This window comes from Hyposmocoma kahamanoa, unplaced genomic scaffold (genome assembly GCF_003589595.1).
Source record: "Hyposmocoma kahamanoa isolate Upper Pololo Valley unplaced genomic scaffold, ASM358959v1 84, whole genome shotgun sequence".
In the NCBI taxonomy this organism is placed as follows: domain Eukaryota; kingdom Metazoa; phylum Arthropoda; class Insecta; order Lepidoptera; family Cosmopterigidae; genus Hyposmocoma; species Hyposmocoma kahamanoa.
The window spans coordinates 1,774,212-1,796,089 of record NW_020654229.1 but is presented as its reverse complement, the minus strand read 5'-3'; the positions used below and the strand labels follow the sequence as shown (position 1 = coordinate 1,796,089).

The 21,878-nt window shown below is 37.3% G+C and overlaps 1 protein-coding gene across 1 annotated transcript in view; it reads left to right on the top strand.

The window, feature by feature from the left end:
- Positions 1 to 19,369, top strand: part of LOC113234390 (gelsolin-like) — a 36,433-nt gene extending 17,064 nt beyond the window's left edge. Inside the window, exons 6-17 of the mRNA XM_026469700.1 lie at positions 198 to 311; positions 2,020 to 2,151; positions 2,341 to 2,440; positions 4,562 to 4,676; positions 7,084 to 7,222; positions 8,255 to 8,488; positions 11,325 to 11,450; positions 11,917 to 12,037; positions 13,772 to 13,920; positions 14,867 to 14,977; positions 18,380 to 18,505; positions 19,273 to 19,369. Of these exons, the coding sequence (XP_026325485.1) occupies positions 198 to 311; positions 2,020 to 2,151; positions 2,341 to 2,440; positions 4,562 to 4,676; positions 7,084 to 7,222; positions 8,255 to 8,488; positions 11,325 to 11,450; positions 11,917 to 12,037; positions 13,772 to 13,920; positions 14,867 to 14,977; positions 18,380 to 18,505; positions 19,273 to 19,329 (1,524 nt within the window). The 3' untranslated portion in view covers positions 19,330 to 19,369. The remainder of the gene's footprint in view (positions 1 to 197; positions 312 to 2,019; positions 2,152 to 2,340; positions 2,441 to 4,561; positions 4,677 to 7,083; positions 7,223 to 8,254; positions 8,489 to 11,324; positions 11,451 to 11,916; positions 12,038 to 13,771; positions 13,921 to 14,866; positions 14,978 to 18,379; positions 18,506 to 19,272) is intronic.
- The last annotated feature ends 2,509 nt before the right edge of the window (positions 19,370 to 21,878 follow it).

Sequence of the window (21,878 nt, the reverse complement as noted above, 5' to 3'; positions counted from 1 at the left end):
GTTTTTTTTTCTTCTGTGATTCGCACTATGCGTATTACTGATTTGGCAGTAATTGTTTTGGTCGGAAGTCAGACGGAGAACGAGAATGCAAAAAATTAAGCCCGAGATTTAGGAATGAAAGTCTTAATGGTGTTTAACCTTTTTTCTGTGGCCAAAATATAAATCCAATTGTTCATTGTTACATTATTCCTTCACAGAGTTTCAGCCGCACTAGCCCAACTGAAGTGTTCCTGTACAAGGTGTTAGTTGGAGATGAGATCGAGCTGGTCGCCATGAAGAAACCTTACAAGCAGAAGCATTTATCTTCCGACGTAAGTTTCCTCTTATTATTATTGTAGTTCTCGCTACAGGTTAATATAACCAGTGATCGGAATTCAGGAAGTTAATTTATAAAATTACTTTTTTTACTGTTTTTAACCGACTTCAAAAAAGGCGGAGGTTCTCAATTAGACTGTATGTGTTTTTTTGTATGTATGTTAAGCGATAACTCCGGTATTTGTGAACCGATTTTCATGATTCTTTTTTTGTTGGAAAGAGGGTACCTCCATAGTGGTCCCATTTAATTTTGAAGTAGATCATCCACCTCTAAGGGTGGCTGTTCACGCATGAAGATTCATTTTTATAAATAGCGCCTAAATTTTATTGTAAGGAGCAATTATTTTAATGGTTGATTTTGCTATTCTCCAATTCTATGCGTAATTCTCTCTCAATATACTTTGAGTAATGAGAACCGATTTTCATTATCTCCTGTGTCAAGTCCCGTATAGTGGCGAACTAGGGGATGAATCCGGGTTTGCGCACTTTCCGGTAACCGATTCCAATAAAACTTGGTAATTATATGTAATTCCACGTACTTTTGAAGTCGGTTTTTTTACATTTATTTATTTTACATACGTAAGCTTGCAACTATTATGCAATAGTGTAGCCAAAATTATCACATGTTCAACATTATTTACAAACATTAATATTATATTAAAAAATTCTATTGTATCTACTAAAATTATATTATAGGTACCATATTACATTACAAACTGATATTATATTCCATAACATATTACAAATATAGCTGTTTTTTTGAACTCACACAGAAAGCAGGCAAATAGGTCAATTTTCCACTCAATAACGCTCATAGTCCACATCGCTCGTGTCAGTGGTGCCCTGTCCAGCAGGTTGGTTCTCCCACGAGGAATCGCCAACAGCTGAGGCCAGCTCCGGCGCCCAACATATCCAAAGACCCACACGACTCAAAACCTCTGCATTGCCTGTCTTGCCACTTAACAATTACCCAGAATAAATAGGTTAGGGTACATCACAAGATAGAAAGGCAAAAACCCGTATAGCCTTTCTATGCCCTTATCTTTATTTTCTAAACATTCCAAAATAAAGGTTGTCTCATGTTTATTATTGAAATGGCTAAAGTATTTAAATACGAATTATATAGGGTGGCCGCAGTGGAGATGAAGTAAAGACGAGAAAATATGGTGAATAACTATATTAAATTTCCACAAAGATATTTCTTAAGAGGGAGCAGAGGACAAATTCCTAATCTTCGATTTGATTTTAGAGTGGTATATCCACTTTAAAGTTAAAATAAAATATTTATTATTTGGTTTTACTTATATTAATATTCAAGTCATTGATGTCCATCCAACTAATTACGTCTGTCAGTGCTATATTTACATCAGTGTTAAAAGTCGCTTTGTTTTGGCATTTTATTATAAGAGTTGTATCGTAAGCAAATTGTATACACTTATGATCAATAGCACGTGGGAGATTGTTAATGTAGAGTAGGAACAGTAACGGACCCAAGACGCTACCTTGCGGTAGTCCAGCATTAGCCGTTTTAAGGTGTGATCTAAAAATTTGTTTTTCTAATCTATTATTGTGTTTGTTTTTTGTTAATCTACTTATTTCCGTATACTGTGTCCGATTAAGTAGCTCGCTTATTGCAAATAATGGGATTCTTTTTATTGATGAGTACATAATAATAATAATAAACCTGAGTTTTTACTTTGACAGGAGATCTACGTCCTCGACACTCCCGACTCGGGCATCTTCCTCTGGTTGGGGAAGGATGTCGATCCTGAAGTCAAGAAGAACTACCACGACATCGCTCAGAAGACTCTGGAAATAAACGAATATCCAAGCTGGGTAAGATTTCTTCGAACCCGTCAATTGTTTCGAATTCGGGCTGGCCAATCGGAGCGCAGTTGTCATAGTAATGATTTGGCGGAATAATTTTCAAACAAATTAAATGACATTTTGTCTCTATTTCTGGTTATATACTCAATTGCCATAGCCTCGCCCGAATGTGTTAATTATTATTTTCCATTGTTACAGCTTCACGTGACCAGGATGTCAGAAGGATCGGAGAGCTCTACTTTCAAGCAGTACTTCCACTCTTGGGATATTGGCACCACCAACTTCAGTGCTGAATTAGGTATTTATTAAAAACCGCTTTAACAAAACTATTTAGTAGCATTAGAGTTTCTTGTGAAAGAAATCGTTCAGGGAAGTACTGCCACCTTACCTATTTCTGCCGCCAAGCAGTAATGTCAGCATTACTGTGTTCCGGTTTTAAAGGGTAAGGGTGCTGGTGAAATTACAGGCGCATGGGATTTGTCAACTTATGTCTCAGGGTGGCGGGCGCAGTGGCAGTGTCAGATCTTTCCGATTTCCTGACTTCAGACAAGTCCGTTGACTGGGTTGTCATAGACCGTTGTCGCGGACTTCTTCCGGTTGTCAAAAGTTTTGTCTCGGGTGCATATACAGTGCCCTCCCTATTTTCCAGGTAGGTACCGGAGCTGTAGGCACGCTCAGTTACCGCTGCGTATTGCACTACTAACGGTTATCATCGCTAAGCCGTTGACTCTAAAGTCTACAACCAAATCTCCTGTTTAGTGGCTGAACTGTATGCACGCTCATCTCCTACCGCCCAAGCGTCTCTCTACTACCCAGAAACCTACGCGCCTGGAAGGACCGGAGGATATCTAGCTCATCTTTTACTAGCTCTCTGGACTTTTTTTATAAATAATAGGCACACAGCCACAATCTCACCTGATGTTAAGCGATGACGGTACGCGTTTGTCTAAAAAGCCTAGCCTAGCCTTGAATAGTCCTAAATTGTACTTTTCGGGAAACACGTTTGGGGAATAACGTTCCCCTAACGAACAATAAAACGGTCTCGTGCATTCATAAATTATATAATTTTTTATTGAATTGTCATTCAATTATTATACTCCAACGTTGTTATCATTACTAATATAAAAATCGAACACTCAGTAAAAATTCCTTCGATCCGGCCGGATTCAAACCGACGTCTTCTAACATACCGTACCAAACGCTATACCAACTAAGCCACAGAACGAATCAGCGGACCTCACGAATTGTTCTGTGTGTTTGTTATCGTGTCTTTATATTTGGCTTTTCAACGACTTTTTAGCCGTAGCGCCATCTATGAGAAATCTTAAGTATTTCGTCACCCATTTAGATACCTTTACAGCTACAGCCCTGGCTAGAGATATCTCTATGTCGTTAAACTATAATTTATGATTTTACCAAACGGTTCAAACAATTTCCAATCGCTGACACGTGACAATCCACGTAACTAAAACATTATCGAAAATATTGGCAAGTGTGACACTCTCCTTGGCGACTCTCGTCCAGAGAGACTGGCACAGCGAGACGGTGATATTAGGGGGCGTATAAAGCCGCCACACCCGTATGTAGAATATTCCATTCCTTTTTCCGTACGCATCGGAAAGGAGGAAGCAAAGCGCTTAGTGCGAATGGGTGGTATATCAACGACATAAGGATGGAGTTTTCCGGAACTTCTAGTCGACCGAAGGAGGAACGGTGAGGGTGGAACTAAATTGAAAGTTCCTGCGCACACTCCCCGAAATGTATTTGATAGAAAACCGATAAGCAGGCTACTTTTCTACGATGGTCGAGATTTGGTAGCTCCGACTCCACAAGAGAATTGTTGTTAATAAGTCTCTTTGCTTTTTCCTCCACCGAGTCCAAAGCAACTAACTGGTAATGGGCAGAACCGTCCCAAATATGGCAGCAGTACTTACTCCTTACACGATCGAACCTGTGCTTTGCTCCAGCTAGTGCCGGAGATGCCGGTCGCAGTGTCTTATGACAATATCCGGACATAGCTGCCACTTAAAGGGTCTCGTAGCCTTATGCCCTTGACTAGACCCTTACTAAGACGTGCTAGCTGTGCACAGGATGAACCCCCGTCCACATGCTGCCGAAGTAGACAAACGTGTTCATGCCTACAGTTAATCACTAACCCAAACTACCGGTTGCCACATGGTTGTCACCGCTAAACCGTTGGCTTTAAAGTCCACTACCAAATCTCCTCTTTGGTGGCGGTGCTGTAGGTGTCTAACGGACAATCATGAACTTATCATTTCATATATTCAATGACATATGCCTATACAAAAGCCGTGGCAGTCTGATGGTTTGACCTACAGCCTCTCAAAGCAGATGGTCGAGCTTTGCCCAGTCTTGAGACACTTTGAACAGCAATTATATGTTGTCTTAATTATTCCAGATGCAGGCTATGCCTCAGGAGACGAGCCTGAAGCCGCAGCTTACAAGATCGGCAAAAGTGCCGCTGCCAGAGGATATATGCCAGACAAGGGAGAAGGGAACCTCGTTGTTACCAGGTAATTTCATCCTTTCCTTCCTGCCCAATTCGTTTCTTCTATAAAACTTTATAAGACGGTGCGTTACGTACCCTGTAGTACCATAGTGTAAGGGAATTGATCTATTGTAAATGTACACTTTTTTAACTTAACGATATTTTTTATGTTCGATATATAGATATTATTAACTGTTCCGTCTTTATTAAATGAACTGCATTCAAGGTAACATATCATTGTGTTTAAGCATACTAAATAAATATTTGATAGGCAAAAATAATATTGGATCCTCTTTTTAACCGACTTCAAAAAAGGAGGAGGTTCTCAATTCAACAGTAAGTTTTTTTGTTTTTTCTTGTATGTATGTAACGCGATAACTCCAGTATTTGTGAACCGATTTTCATGATTCTTTTTTTGTTGGAAAGGGAGTACTTCCATAGTAGTCCCATTTCATTTTGAAGGGAATCCACCTCTAAGGGTGTTTGTTTACGCATGAAGATTCATTTTTATAAATAGCGCCTAAATTTTCTTTAGGAGCAATTATTTTAGTGATTGATTTTGCTATGTCTCCAATTTAAGGCGTTTTTCTCTCAATATTCTTTGAGTAGTGAGAACCGATTTTTATTATCTTCAGTGTCAAGTCCTGTATAGTGGCGAATTTAAGTAAATTTTAAATATCAATAAAACTTAGCAAATAGACGTAATTCCACGTACTTTTGAGGTCGGTTTTTTTAATACTCTGTACAGAGATTATTTTATATAGGGTGTCAGATATTGGGTGCGCCCTCCATTCAGAAGGTTAGGTTAGGTTAGAATATGACAAAGCAGAAGCGAATTTGATTGCGTTTCCCAATATGGTTTCAGGTTTTTTTTAATGCTTATTAGTCTTAGTTTTGAGGCTCAACATGAAACTATCAAAGTTAATTCACACAAATCAAACATTAGCACACAACAGATTAAAATATATATTGATATAATTAATTATTTTATGTCTCAGAGAAAAAGTATCAATCATTAAAAAAGATGACTGCTTAGATTGCTTATAGCTTTTGTCAATTTAAAATGATCATTTAAACATGCCATATTAAGGCTCAATTTATATAGCAGCGGAACGAAGTGGAAGCGAATTTTTGTAATGACATTATACAATGCATAACTAATGAACTTTACGGTCAATTGTGTAATGTACAATCTAGATACAAACCAAAGTCTTCCACGGAATGTGCGAGCATTCTCTAGCATGCGCGAGAATTCCGCGGAAAATTTTGCAATGTATAATATAATATCGTTATAATATATATTATATATATATAGTATATTTAGGCTCAATTTATATCCGCCGCAATATAAATTGAGCCTAAATATACTTTAATAATATCAGTACAGGGTACTAAAAAAAAACCGACCTCAAAAGTACGTGGAATTACGTCTATTTCCTAAGTTTTATTGAAAAATCCGCTAATTCGCCACTATACGGAATTTGACACAGGAGATAATAAAAAACGGTTCTCGCTACTCAAAGTATATTGAGAGAGAAAAGCGCCTTGAATTGGAGAATAGCAAAACCAACCATAATAATTGCTCTTTAAGTAAAATTTAGGCGCTATTTATAAAAACGAATGTTCATGCGTGATCAGCCACTTTGATTAATTGGTTCAGACATTACTTTGCGGAAGTCCATGTTAATAACTTTAACTTAAAAAATGTAACTTAACTTTAAAAATTTAACTGCCTCCGTGGCCGAACGGTTACCATACCGGACTGCCACGCAGAGGTCCCAGGTTCGATTCCCGGGAGAAATATTTGTATGACCTACATTTATTTCTCTCGTGAGTTTGGGTGTAATTTGTGGTTGTCTATGTGTGTGTCCATGGCACCCGCGACACAGGGTTTCCCTAGTGCGGGGCTATGTTGAGTGTGTGCGTTGTTATTATTATTGTTATTATAAAAATGGAAGTAAATTAACTTGCTACTCCGCGAACCCAGCCGCGAACTAAGTCGTGCAAAATAGCTTCGCTTGTATTAAAAATTGTTTCATGCAGTTAATTTTCCCACCCCCCTCCGCATAAAATAAATAACACAAGCGCAACTACAGTCACTAACACCACCACCACGTGGTTCGCCTATCCACAAGCCATCCTCTGGGGCTGTTGATTGCTCGACACTCGGCCGAAGAAGTTCATTCATGGAGAGAGGAGATTATTTATTTTATGAATTTTATATATTTATAGCGGATGGAAAATTAACTGCATGAAAAAACATTAAACACAAGCGCAGCTATTCTGCACGATTTAACCTTCACTGGGTTCGCGGAGTAGCAAATTAATTTATTTTCATAAAATTGCGCTCGTCTGGTCTCACCATTAATGTTAAACTACATTCAGACAGTACATTAATTCTATTCTATTTTATTCTATATCTCCGACACCAGGTTCGCAGGAGACCAAGAGGACATAACGGAAAAAGTGACGCAAGAGTTGACGGTGTTCTACAACAGCGATGTTTACGTTCTCAAATACAAGTATACTGATGACAATGGTGAAGACGCTTGTGTAGTTTACGTTTGGATGGTTAGTACGATTCTCAACCTTAACTATAAAGGAATTATGTTCATCCCAATAACTCAAAGTGATATTAGTTTTAGGAACAGTAGAGTCATAACAGTTGCAGTGCCACTCAGAGCTTTAAATCGCAAAGATCTTAGGGGCACTGCCACTGCGCCCGTCATCATGAGACATAAGTTGACAAGTCCCATATGCCTGTAATTTCACCAGCACCCTTACCCTCCTAAACCGGAACGGCAGAAATAGAAGGTGGCAGTACTTCCCTGGACGTACTCATTCACAAGGAGCTCCTCCAGGAGGCCTTCCCTTCCCCTCATATCCCTCCATATTCACACGTAACACTCTTCTCGTCACATGACGTTCTTTCCTCCGCATGTCATGTCCTTACTACGCTAACCTATTACTCCTCATCTTTTCCGTCACTGGCGTCACTGCCACTAAATTACTATTCAACAAAAATTTGTAAAAATAATCTTTCAAATTCTTTTTAAATTTAAAATTCTTAGAACAATAACGCATAGAAAACTAGTCCGCACACGCTAAGTGAGGCAAATTAAGCACGCCAAAAGGGCCTACACGAGCGGGCGGGCCTTCAGTGCCCAAGGTCAACTGGCACCGCGAACAGATCAAGAAATTTAGCTAAAAATGACGGAATGTGCGATAAATGAGTGATAAAATACGTCAGACAAACATAAAATAGATACTAACATCACATTCCACTAGGAAGTAACGCGTTTCAGCTTGTATTTTTATATAAATATTCACTAAAACCGAAAATTAACCTACTACTAAAACTAGCCTACATGAATTTGATTTTTGCCTCACTTGTGACAGTTCGTCTGATATGAAACTATCATTCTATGCGTTATTATTCTAAGGTTCTAATATTAAAATGTATGTTGAATGCTTTACTTTAGAATGTATAATTTATATTCCCTTCTTAATGCTTATTTTAATACTAGAATAGCTTTATTTACATTTGTTATATTCAAATAAATTTATCTTTATTATATAACCAAAAAAACTCATATTACACAGGGTGCAAAATCAAAATGGTCCGACAAAAATGCAGCAATCCAATTTGGTCGGGACATAGAGCAGGAAGAGGAAGGCAGCGTGACCGTAATCAAAGTTCCACAAGGCAAGGAACCTAAGCATTTGCTGAGTGTTTTCAAAGGGAATTTGGTAGTTGTCATGGGAAGTAAGGACAACGACTATAACCCAGAGAATTCAAAGGGAACCTATGATGATGACAACATTAGATTGTTCAAGGTAAGACGCAAGCTCAATTCTTAGCCTTCAAACATTGACTTACAATTATATGGACGTCGGGTGCGCGCTAAAAAGTGTCCGAACTTATAGGGCGTTAAAATGGTATACAGAGCGTCATTCACGCTTTAGTCTTCGTTTGTTCGACTGACAGCGAAGCAAGCAAAATTAGACAGTACTACGATGACATTACAATTTAAATTCAACGTTTTAGCTTTTTCATATTCCTTTACATGTCACTACGTTTAAATAGGTTGACTTGGGACATTTTTTTCGTGGTTTTTGTAGTAGACCCGTCGTCCATTTATTTGTAAGTCAATGCCTTCAAATAGTATTTATAATAATGCAGACACTCAACATAGCCCCACACTAGAGAAAACCTGTGTCCCAGGTGCAATGGACACACACATAGACAACCACAAATTACACCCAACTCACGAGAGAAATAAATATAGGTCAACTTATGTCTCAGGGTGATGGGCGCAGTGGCAATGCCCCTCAGATCTTTGTGATTTAAAGCCTGAGTGGCACTGCAAGTGCTGTGGACAGGCGTCGCTTAACACCAAGGACCGACTATTAGTCCCGTCACTTGGTATTTCTGTGCACGCCCGCCGCCACGGAAGAAAAAAAAACAATGGAACAGAGACACTGAAATCTTATACTACTTTAGTTGATCATCATAGTTTCTAATTTAAAAAGAAATAACAAATTCTTGACCGTTAATTATTTTCAATTTACCCTGTTGGCATATCGTTGCACGTTCAATACCGTCGATACTTATTATTGCATAAGTTACGAAGTTTTGATTTTATATTGAAATTTCAATCACTGTGCTGCCATCTAGCGATCATATCATGTCTTGTTATACTATAGTACTACAGGCCATCCATTAATATTACGTAACAGTTATGTCGCGCTGCACACGGGATTATTTCAAGAAGATTTTTCTGTGATATTCAATAACAAGTTGATTGAATAACGCGCATACACTCATAGCCCCGCACAAGGGAAACCCTGTGCCATTACACCCAAACTCACCAGAGAAATAAATGTAGGCCATACAACTATTTCTCCCGGCCCGGGAATCGAATTACAGTTAATATTGTAATGATTGCAACAATACTTGTCCTAAGAATAAATTAAAATAATGAAACACAAACCTATATTTAAATATTATTATTAACAATCTACGATGAAAAAACAGACGGAACGTCACATCTTAATGTCGTCATACAAGCTACATACAAAATATTGTTTTTGCAACAGATCCAGATTCAGATTCAGATTCATTTATTTCTCAAATATAACATTACAATATGAATTGCACTACATGTCAAAGTATAAGAAATTATATTGAGATCATCAGACAAAAAGGAAAATTATAAAAGCACACAATAATTAGAAAATTAACAATTCATTATATAATATTGTTGTCATTAAATTACATATCAGATATCATTCTCCATCAAGGATGGTCATAAATTGATAATTATTATACAAGAGCATGTTAATGCGGTAAAAATTAGAATAAAAATATAAAAATAGAAAATACTGAATTCACAATGAACGGACAGAACCTATCTCATCACTAAACATTAACAATGAACATACCTGCAGCTCGATTTTGATTGCCTCTCCCGATCGCAAACTGTGTCTTTTCGAGTCGAGGCGCATAATTGCGATTCACCACTGGCCGATCCGAAACTTTGACATTTGTAATCGGAACAATACTTGATTTAACTCACAAATTAGAAAGATATAGTAGGAATCAGGTTCATCTTCTCGCTCAGAAACCCGTCTGATTTCGAGACTACCCGATCCAGCATGCTGGTATTATTGGGATACCGAAAATTAATTTCAGGTTCTTGTTCAGTGTGTGCATAATGAGTTGCTTGAGCATTGACTTACAATTATATGGACGTCGGGTCCGCGCTAAAAAGTATCCGAACTTATAGGGCGTTAAAATCGTATACCGAGCGTCATTCACGCTTTAGTCTTCGTTTGTTCGACTGACAGCGAAGCAAGCAAAATTAGACAGTACTGCGATGACATTACAATTTAAATTCAACGTTTTAGCTTTTTCATATTCCTTTACATGTCACTACGTTTAAATAGGTTGACTTGGGACATTTTTTTCGTGATTTTTGTATTAGACCCGTCGTCCATTTATTTGTAAGTCAATGTGCTTGAGTTAAAAAAAAATTGAATTAAGTACTATATTATGACGCATTTACACCAAGTCATCAGGCGACCTTCGCGTGCTCACCGAAGGCGGCAAGCTATCCGGTGTAAATAGTGAGTCGTCTGACGAACGATACCACAAACACCCAGACCCGAGACAATATAGAAATGTTAGTTTTCTACACTGACCCGACCAGAGATCGAACCCGGAACCTCAGAGATGGCGACACCATGAAAACCGGTATGCAAGCCACTCGAACACGGAGGCCGTCGAAATAAATCTGGAGATACTCCACTCAAAGAAGTGACTACACTTATAAGCGAGAATTCGCCTTGACCCTGTCACCTAAGTAATAGTAGTTGCGATGTTATAAAATCTAGTCACATAGTTATTTTTGTACGAATAAATTAAAACAATGAAACCAAACAATATTTAAAGATTATTTGTTAACAATCCATGACAACAAACTCATACGAAGTCCAAAGAAACGCAACAGAACACAAAACTAAAGAGACAGAATAGAAGTGTCCGTGATTGGCCAAGTACTGTTTATATTTTAACCAATCAGGAGGTAGTTGGGTTAGAGTCATATTTGATATTTTAATAAGCGAAAATACGACGTTCGTTTTTTGACACTCAGAATATTCGTGTTTTCAGGTGGAAGGTACAGAAATAGGAGTAGACATGCGAGCAATTCAGGTGCCAGAAAAAGCTGACGTTCTAGAAGCCGATGACGTCTTTGTTCTCGAGACTAAAGACGTCGTTTATGTGAGAAATGGAAAGGTAAGAATCTAGCAAACATTTGATACTGAGGGGCCTCTCTCATTTTCAGGAAATCAGGCTGTGCTGGGTGGTTTTTCTCTCTGCCAGTCTCACAGACTCACAAGACTGGGTCAGATTTACAATTTTACATTTACGCACACTAATATTAAAATGATCTCAAAAATCTAAGTGTTTCGTTGGTGTAAAGTGTCGCGGAAACACTATCTTGTAGCATAGTTTTCGGTCATTTTATTTGCTGAATAGAATGCTGCTGAAACTCTATGTTGTAGTCGTCTATTCTTGGATCATTCGCCAGCTGAGTGGAATGTTCAAAGGTTGTTTGAACAAAATCTGACCTGTATATTATTGTAAGTTTCCAGACTTTTCCAGTTAAGATTTAATAAGTTTCAGAGGTCACATTGATGAGGGGCTGCGCAGGCCCTAAACGATGCTAGCCTAAAGCTCGAGAAAATTATTCACATTTCAGGAATCAGACCCAAAAGAGCAGGAAATAGCTTTGAACTTCGTGAAGCTGGTGGTGGGGGACACCAAAGAAGTGACTGTCCTGGAGCAAGGAGATGAGCCCGACGAATTCTGGGAAGCTTTGGGTAAATCTTTCGACTAAATTACCTACTTGAATCCGAGCTAGGGGTGTCCACTTAGAAAATACGTCGATGTCATTATTCGATGTGAAACATCGATGTTTTTCGATGCATCGCTTAAAAACGTCGATGTTTCTTCAACATCGAATACTTTTTGTTTTTCTTAGCGTAACAGTGAACGCTGAGTAACACTATAAGTACCAATAGAGTGGTGCTGTCGCTGTAGTGACGTGTTTAATTTTACGATACTTTTAAGTTAGTTTAAAGAAGCCAGGAACTTAAAAAAAATAGTATTGCATCGGTAAGACATACATTTTTAGGTGAAAAAAACTAAGGTAAACTGTCTAAAATAGATAAATAAGTTCGATACATATTCAATTATTCATTAACAGAAGAATAGAATAAGCTAGGATTATAAATACAACTAAAACAAATACTAAATGACTTGCAATATCAAATTGAAACACAGAGGCACGCCAGGTTTAGAGTTTTCTATGATTCGATGTTTTTATTCGAAAATATCGATGCATCGAATAGAATTTGTTCTTGTCAAAACGTCGAATCAATCCGATGTATCGTACGATAAAGATCGAATGAATTCGATACATCGATGTTCAACGAATATCCCTAATCCGAGACAAGAGAACGCATCCTATATGTTTAATAATTTATCCAGGACCCCGATTCAGAACCCTTCGGTATTTTAACCGAATCGTTGGATTGGATATCGTTCTCGAATCGAAGGGCGTTTTCCGAGATATTCAGAACATTCGAGTAAACGTTCGAGTCGGATACGGATACGGGGGTCTATTCTCGATCTCCGTTCGCCATCCGTCCGAAACAATTACTGCCAAATAAGCAATACTTGACCAAATGAAACGACGCGTGATGCGAATGAAGCTTCATACTGGATACTTGTCTTTTAATTTTGTCGAATATTACTTATTAGACAGTAATTGTTTCAGACGGATGTCGGACGGAGATCGAAAGTAGCCCCCACGATAATCATTATCCAACAGCCTAAAATATATGAATGCATTAATTAGTCTTGCATTAAAATAACTTAACTTGAACAAAATCCAGACTTTATTTAAAATACTAAGAGATTTCCTTAAAACATTCTTGCCTTGTAAACAATAGGACGTTCGGTAACTCGCATTCGATAACTGCGTTCTGAATAACGTTTGTAGCCTTTGCCGTTCGAGAAGTTCGAGTAATCGTACGGGTGTGACGTCATTCGATTCGGTTTCGAATACGACAGTTTGACGTTCAAATCAAATCAAATCAAATCAAATCATTTATTGTGTACGCACGTCTATAAGGTCTTATTTAACATTGTTGTGTCAGTACGTATTGCCAATTTTACGGCATACAATTTTCATAATTAAATTAATTTAACATTATACTACTACATTTTAATTACAAAATGTCAAATCTTAATTTTAATTTTAATTCTTAATTATATTTATGTCATTATTTTGTGGTGGTTAACTATTATTCTATGTTCTTGTCATTTAAGCAATCGCTGACTTTATAATACGCTTTCCTAGCCAATTAATTAAATAATCGGTTTTTAAAATTGGCATTGTCGTTAGTCTCAAGTATATAATTAGGCAGCTTATTGTATAGTTTATAGTTATTCGATTCGGGTGTTGTGATTAAAAATGAAAAGAAATCGTACTATATCAAATCGAATTGGTCAACAAATTAGTTATCGTAAGGTTCTGAATCGACCCCCAGGAGGCGCCCCAGAGGAAAAAGAGGACGCCTCAGACTGGCGATCGAGTGCGTCGCGCCGCGTGACAACGCCGGCATCTCTAACCGCTGTCACTGTCACCATGAGAGGCAAGATTTTGTTCGAAGAACTTCCGCCCAAGTTCACGCAGGAGGTAGGTTCAAATCCTATGACTTTTTTATAGAAAAGACCGACCTCAAAAGTTCCTGGAATTACATCTATTTGGGTAACCTATCACAAACTCGAAAATTTTTTTCCGAAATATCGTTTGTTCGAATTGTCTTTACACCGAAAACCGAATTATAATGAAACAGTTGTTCTTTCAAGATATGTTGAATGTTTATGATATGACACGATTAGGTTCGGTTAGGTTAGATTAAGTTAGGTTTAAAAGAAAAAACATTTTCCTCTCAAAATTACTTTCGAGATTATGAAAATTCGACCAAACGTTATTTCTGCAAAATGTCATTTCGGATTGCTAATAGGTAACCATCTATTTGCCAAGTGAAATCGGTTACCGGAAAGTGCCCCATACCGGATACATTGTTTTTTGTATCCTGTTAACAACAACTGTAGCACAAGCTCAATGACCTCTGGTAAATTTGTAGTACCAAAAGTTAATAATTACTATGGAGATGGAACTCTAAAGAAACGTATTCCATACTTACTAAACAGTTTGCCTGAGGTTATTAGATTTGAACCTAAGAAAAGTAAATTTAAACATCTTTTGTTTTAGCGTTTGTTATCAAACTTAGGGTCGTATTCTAGAACTCTACTCAATGCTCAAGTCAGGATTTGAGTATGGTTTAAAGCACTCGAAATCATACTCAAGTCCCTGCCATTAGGGTCGTATTTCCAGTGCTTGTGTTTCCAGTGCAATCCCGACTTGAGCATTGAGTAGAGTTCTAGAGTTCAAGTCATTGTCGAAATTCTCAGTATTTTTGTTAGAGATCCTTGTATCGGATTTTGCGGCATTCTGCGCCGCTAGTCAGATCTAGTGAGAGATTTTAGAACCTTCTTCACCGCAGCCGCAGATTCTTTCTTTTTGAAATGACTTTCAAGAAAATTCAAGTCATTTACGTGTGTATAATTATTTCCAGGATTTATCCGACGATGGAGCGTACATACTGGACAAAGGCGAAGAACTTTACTTGTGGCAGGGAAAGAATATTCCTAAGAGGGTTAAGGATGCCCGGACCGAAATTATTCAGGTTAGATTTTTTTAAATAATAATAATTATATTTATTAATAATAAACATTGACTTACAATTATATGGACGTCGGGTCAGCGCTAAAAAGTGTCCGAACTTATAGGGCGTTAAAATCGTATACAGAGCGTCATTCACGCTTTAGTCTTCGTTTGTTCGACTGACAGCGAAGCAAGCAAAATTAGACAGTACTGCGATGACATTACAATTTAAATTCAACGTTTTAGCTTTTTCATATTCCTTTACATGTCACTACGTTTAAATAGGTTGACTTGGGATTTTTTCGTGGTTTTTGTATTAGACCCGTCGTCCATTTATTTGTAAGTCAATGATAATAAATAATAATATATATTTGTCATCCAAACCCTTATTTTACGTAGTCTGTCTAGAATCGAAATTTGGTGTTGCTTTGATCATTCACAATATGATATAGTTATATACTAAATGCATTATACAACATTAAAACCCTTTTACAATCACAATTTACTCCTACAGCTGTAATTATATTCACACTAGCTCATGCACTTACATATCAAATAGGTTATTTTTAACCGATTTCAAAAAAGTAGGAGGTTCTCAATTGTTTCTTTTTTGTATATAATGTTACGCGATAACTCCGGTATTTGTGAACCGATTTTCATGATTCTTTTTTTGTTGGAAAGGGTACTTACGTAAGTACTTCCATAGTGGTCCCTTTAAGGGTGGCTGTTCACGCATGAAGATTCATTTTTATAAAAGGCGCCTAACTTTAATTTAGGAGCAATTATTTTAATGGTTGATTTTGCTATTTCTCCAATTCAAGGCGTTTTTCTCTCAATATACTTTGAGTAGTGAGAACCTATTTTTATTATCTCCAGTGTCAAGTCCTGTATAGTGGCGAACTAGGGGATATTTCAATAAAACTTAGCAAATAGACTTAATTGGTGCACTATTTACACTTTACTATGTATATTATTATTCTCAACGTACAACTTTACACATAGTTGTTATATTTTTGCTTTCAAATACATAACAAATAACTTTATCCCTATCGTTGGTCATGGCTAGAGATGGGTCATGGATAAATGTCATTGGGATAAATACTCAGGATAAATATCCATGTTTACTCGATATTTATCCAAAAACGTGGATAAATATTTTTAATCGAGGTTTACTATTTAGTAAAACAAAGTATATTTTTAAAATACCTTGTGTACCTACACAATTATAAGCATTTATTTTCTATATCATGTGTTTTAATTAACATATTTTGTGTGCGAAATGTGAAAGAGAATCCTTAGGCTATTTCAAGTCCTAACATGGCTTTATTTAGTACGCAGTAGACCCCAAGACCATATAGTTGGGTCGCACTTTATTAACGCAGAATAGGTCAGCTCAAGGGTTACAGATAATTTGGTAACTTTCTGTCAATCGAATTTTTTATGCCACTCGACTCGAAAAACGTAGGTAGAATAGTATTATTACATAAAAGAATGGCATAAACGTAATTATTTAATAAAAAATGAATTCTAATGAATTTTATTATAAAAAACACAAAAATATAATTATCCATGTTTTAGGATAAATACTCAGTAAAAACGGAATTGGATATTTATCCTAAGACGGATATTTATCGGGTAAAACCCATCTCTAGTCATGACTGAAAACCATCGCCTCAGTAAACTTTGGCATACGTTGAGTCAGCGTCGTTTCACAGCTATGACAATGTTGTGTTTTTTTCTTTTATGCATAATCTGTGTTTGTGTTATATCAGTGAATAAAGTGTTTATCTATTTATCGTTGGGAGGTGTGGATTGTTACTTTCAAAATGAAAGAATGTTCTTCCCTTAGGGTCGTATTCTAGAACTCTACTCAATGCTTAAGTCAGGACTTGAGTATGATTCAAAGCACTAGAAATCAGACTCAAGTCCCTGCCATTAGGGTCGTATTTCCAGTGCTTGTGTTTCAATTGCAATCCTGATTTGAGCATTGAGTAAAGTTCTAGAATACGACCCTTAGAGTCGACACCACCACGGCTCGTATTAAAATTTAACTAATACAGTTCTCGATCCAAGCTGGCTTTCATTCGGAATTTATTTTTTTACAAACAAAATTAATAAGCCATTTGTAAAATGTGTATCGTATACTATAAATGTTCTATTTAGTTTAGTTGATGTAAAAAAAATCATTGATATATATGTGAAGTATTTGAATGCAGCGGTTTTCTTGTTAAATTTCGAGGAAAGTGTCTTTTTTTCTCTCGTGAATCGTGTTTTTTTTTCTATCGTGTAATCCTCAATTGTACTTATATATTTTTTTCCAAAATTATTGATTCAACTGTTTCACTGTCATGCCGAATCAACTAAAGAAAGGCATTTGAGGTTGTATCGACCCACAAAATTGTAATAATGTAGGAAATTAGGTGGGTACGAAATACTTTCATAAGATTTCTCATAGATGGCGCTACGGCTAAGTCGTTGAAAAACCAAATACAAAGATACGACAAAGCACATAGAAAAATTCGTGAGGTCCGCTGGTTCGTTCCGTGGCTTAGTTGGTATAGCGTCTGCCACGGTATGCTAGAAGACGTCGGTTCGAATCCGGCCGGATCGAAGGAATTTTTTTCTGAGTGTTCGATCTTTGTATTAATAATTATAACAAAGTAAGAAGTATCTTACGAATTTTTATCGTCAAGCAGTAATGTGAGCATTACTGCTTTCCGGTCTTGAAGGCTAAGTGTGCTGGTGAAATTACAAGGACTTGTCAACTTATGTGTCAGGGTGACAAGCGCAGTAGCCGTGCCCCTCAGATTTTTGCGATTTAAACATTGACTTACAATTATATGGACGTCGGGTCCGCGCTAAAAAGTGTCCGAACTTATAGGGCGTTAAAATCGTATACAGAGGGTCATTCACGCTTTAGTCTTCGTTTGTTCGACTGACAGCGAAGCAAGCAAAATTAGACAGTACTGCGATGACATTACAATTGAAATCCAACGTTTTAGCTTTTTCATATTCCTTTACATGTCACTACGTTTAAATAGGTTGACTTGGGACATTTTTTTCGTGGTTTTTGTATTACACCCGTCGTCCATTTATTTGTAAGTCAATGGATTTAAAGCTCTGAGTGGCACTGCACTGTTATGGACAGGCGTATAGGTTACCACCAGGCGCACGACTTGTTCGTCCCGTCAGTTGATATTGCAAAAAAATTGTTATTTTGTTTCTACAACTATGGATTCGGAGTCGCGAAGTAAATTATTATTATTATACCCCTGACAGACCCTGGTCTCTCCCATGACCAAAAAGAAAAAAAAAACTCTTAATATTAGACGGTATTCCACAGCGAACAACGAGAGCCGTATTGAGCAAAATCTTATTATTCATTCGCATTCAATTGTAATTATATTCTACCTTTTTGTCACAGGAATACATAAAAGACGACGGCCTGGATCGCACAGCAGACACTGCTCTGGTGGTGATGGTAAAGCAAGGCAAAGAACCCAAGGTGTTCAGAAACAAATTCCCCAGTTGGGACAATGATATGTGGAACGTGAGTTGTCTTTATTAGATTGCCCCTTGTACCTTCCTGTTCTTATATTATAAATGCGAAAGCAACTCTTGTCTATTACGTGAACACGGTGTGAAAGGGCTCTTACACATAAATACGATACGAAGTCGCGTCGTGCTATGACGCGGCATCGATGCGACGACGTATCGTGGAAATCTATGACGAGCTACGTACAAATTCACGACACAACATCGCAACGTGACACGACGCATGGCACGACGTCGTATCGTAGAAACTCACGGTGCGCTCCCCAGTGCCGCATTAATTCGTTATTCAATATTCAAAGATGACTTTGTATTCTTCTGATGTTTTGTCCCATAGTATAAGGCGCTCCTCGACTAGGGTTATTCAATAATCAACCTGTCATCTTTGAATATTGAGAACACCTGGACTCAATACCTCGCGTCTCTCAGCTGAGTCTTGTTATTGCGAAACACCCAATTGTTACCGTAATGATTTGGCAGAATAGTTTTCAAACAAATTAAATTACATTTCGTCTCGATTTCTGGTTATATTCTCGATACATATGATCAATTGCGATGAAAAAAACTCGAATCAAAGCAAAAAATCGTGCATCCCTATCATGTGACCTTTTAAAAATATGAGCTTTCGCTTTTCACAGCAGCAGTTCATTTATTAGTCACAAATCAGTTTTGCGAATTGAATGATATGTCATTGCTTCTCAATTGTAGCAATTTATTTCCTCTATAAAACGAATTATTCATGAAAATTGTTTTTTTTACTCCCAGAATCAAACTTCCTACGAGGATATGAAGAATAATACCAAAGCCGCTAATTCTAAGTGAAGACGTTAAATAATAACAAAACTTTCTAATTATAAAACAATATATATTTACAGAAAAAAATCTATTCCTAACAAGTTTTGTATCACAATTTTCTATACTTTTATGTAACATTTTTTTTACATTAAAGAAATTATGTTAAATCGTGTTCTTTTTATTAAATTATGCCAATTGAAAAAAGACACTCATAAACATCACGACGAGATCGAACACGAGCAAAGCCGAATTTTCAATATTTGTGCTCCATGGACCCCTAAAGCGCACCCCGGACACTACATACAACGATCGAAAGTTATTTACCAACTACTACATACAGCAAGGCGCTATCTGCACACGCGCAAATGTTGCGTGAAGTGGCAGGGTTACCCATCATTTTCTCGTACATGGTCAGAGGGGCAACATAAATATGTTATCTATAATTGTATTAATAGAATCCTAACAATTACACATGTTCATTGGATATTTATATCCATATCATATTTTTCATTAATTCACTAAATGGAATAATTAGGCTAAATATTCACTACGTAATATTTATCGGCAATACAAATTGAAAATTCGAGAACCCTTGTCTACTAGCTCACGAAGTTATAGCGGCTCATTATATTGATATATTAACTCTGCATTAATTAAATTAAGAAAACAATAACTTAAGAGTCCCAGACATAAGTATTTTTTTACTTACTTCGTTTCATCTTTCGGAAAATGCAAGAAACCTCTCTCTTTATCCCGTTTAGAACAGCCGTACACAGCACAATTCACGACCATTATAATATTAACGCACACACTCAACATAGCCCCGAAGTAGGGTAAGCTTTCGAGAGAAATAAACGTAGGCCATACAAATATTTCTCCCGGCCCGGGAATCGAACCTGGGACCTCTGCGTGGCAGTCCGGCATGGTAACCATTCGGCCACGGAGGCAGTTTCATATTATATTTAGTAACGTACAGTGGTGTTATATATTAACGTACAAGTTTCGTAATGCATAAATGAAAACTATGTTCAAATATCAAAGCCGTCTTAGGGTCGTATTCTAGAACTCTACTCAATCCTCAAGTTAGGATTTGAGTATGGTTTAAAGCACTCGAAATCACACTCAAGTCCCTGCCATTAGGGTCGTATTTCCAGTGCAATCCTGACTTGAGCATTGAGTAGAGTTCTAGAAGACGACCCTAAGTGCGAAAACGGCTTGCCGACAGCCTTGTTGCCGTTCAATCAATGTGACCTTCAATGTGCGGGGCGTGGTGCGGTATCTAAAGCTAGGAAGGGGCGGAGAGTGTCCGAGTAGAAGATCCGTGTAATGAACGCCGGGTGACCGTAGCGACCTCACCTAACACACTATTCATAATGTAATTAAGTACAGTTTAATTGCAAACAATATAAACCAGTAAAAGTTGAACCTAGATTTTTATCTTTTCGGCAAGGGTTCGTGGGCTCTTTGACATTTTGAGAGGGGTCCAGAAATCAAATTTAATCTGATGACATCATGATGAATCCTGCACGTCGTAGAAGGTTCACAACCCTTGGAAAACGTGTGACGTTCCCAACCCGCATAGGGCAGACTTAGGCCTAAACCATCGCCTGAGTAGGGACCCTTGCGCAACAGTGGGACGTACAAATGAGTTGATGATTGTTATCATATTGGTAATTGTTAGAACACAGAAACACACTGATTGATAATTTGCACAAGATTCTTGTTTTCCAAAGCAGCAGCGACACGTTCCTGAAACAAATTTCAATATGTTAACTTAGTTGGGATGCATGTGTTGGAGAATCCTACCAGTGCTCATGGGTGCCAAACATGAGGCTTGACTAAGTCTCTCAGCCAAAGACTAAAGGTGCGCCTTAAGATGGGGAGAGTTTCTCGTCTCGAAGTTACTATTATCGAAAGAATATAACTTTCCTCGTCTAAACATTCGCGATTATAGCCCTTCCACGTGAGCCATAATCGTCTCGCTTTTGAATATTGAACGTCTCCGTGTAAACAGAACTTGAAAGCAAAAATCGTATTTCGAGTTTTTGTGCCAGTCGTTTCTACCATGCGTGCAGTGCGTGAGTGTGTTTTTATTATTACTGCTTATCTAAGACAATAATTAATGAAACGAGAGCGAAAAAAAATTGTGGGTTCAAAAATGTTATAAAATTAAAAAAATAATTAAAAATGTACATTTCTATACAGTGCAATGAACTTAATATTATCAGCAGTTCCAAATTTCAATGATTTTTGCGTCATTTTGATATATCCATATTCCAATAGGGTGTTCATTCATGTTTTAGCCAGCCATATTGTTTTTAACTTTTTAATTTTTACAGAAAATGTGGCCGCTTATGGATGACCAAAACTACTAATATTATTTCATAATACAAATTAATATACTTATTTGATATGCCACTTCATAATAGGTTTCATTGTTGATATATATACTTTTTGTATTATTACAGTAGAGGCATATGTTAATTTTATTTAAGCAAAATTTAAAAAAGTTAATAGACTAGACACTGCAGCGTCGATGACACGGGGCTAGTTTACAAGCTGCTAGTCGGCGAGTT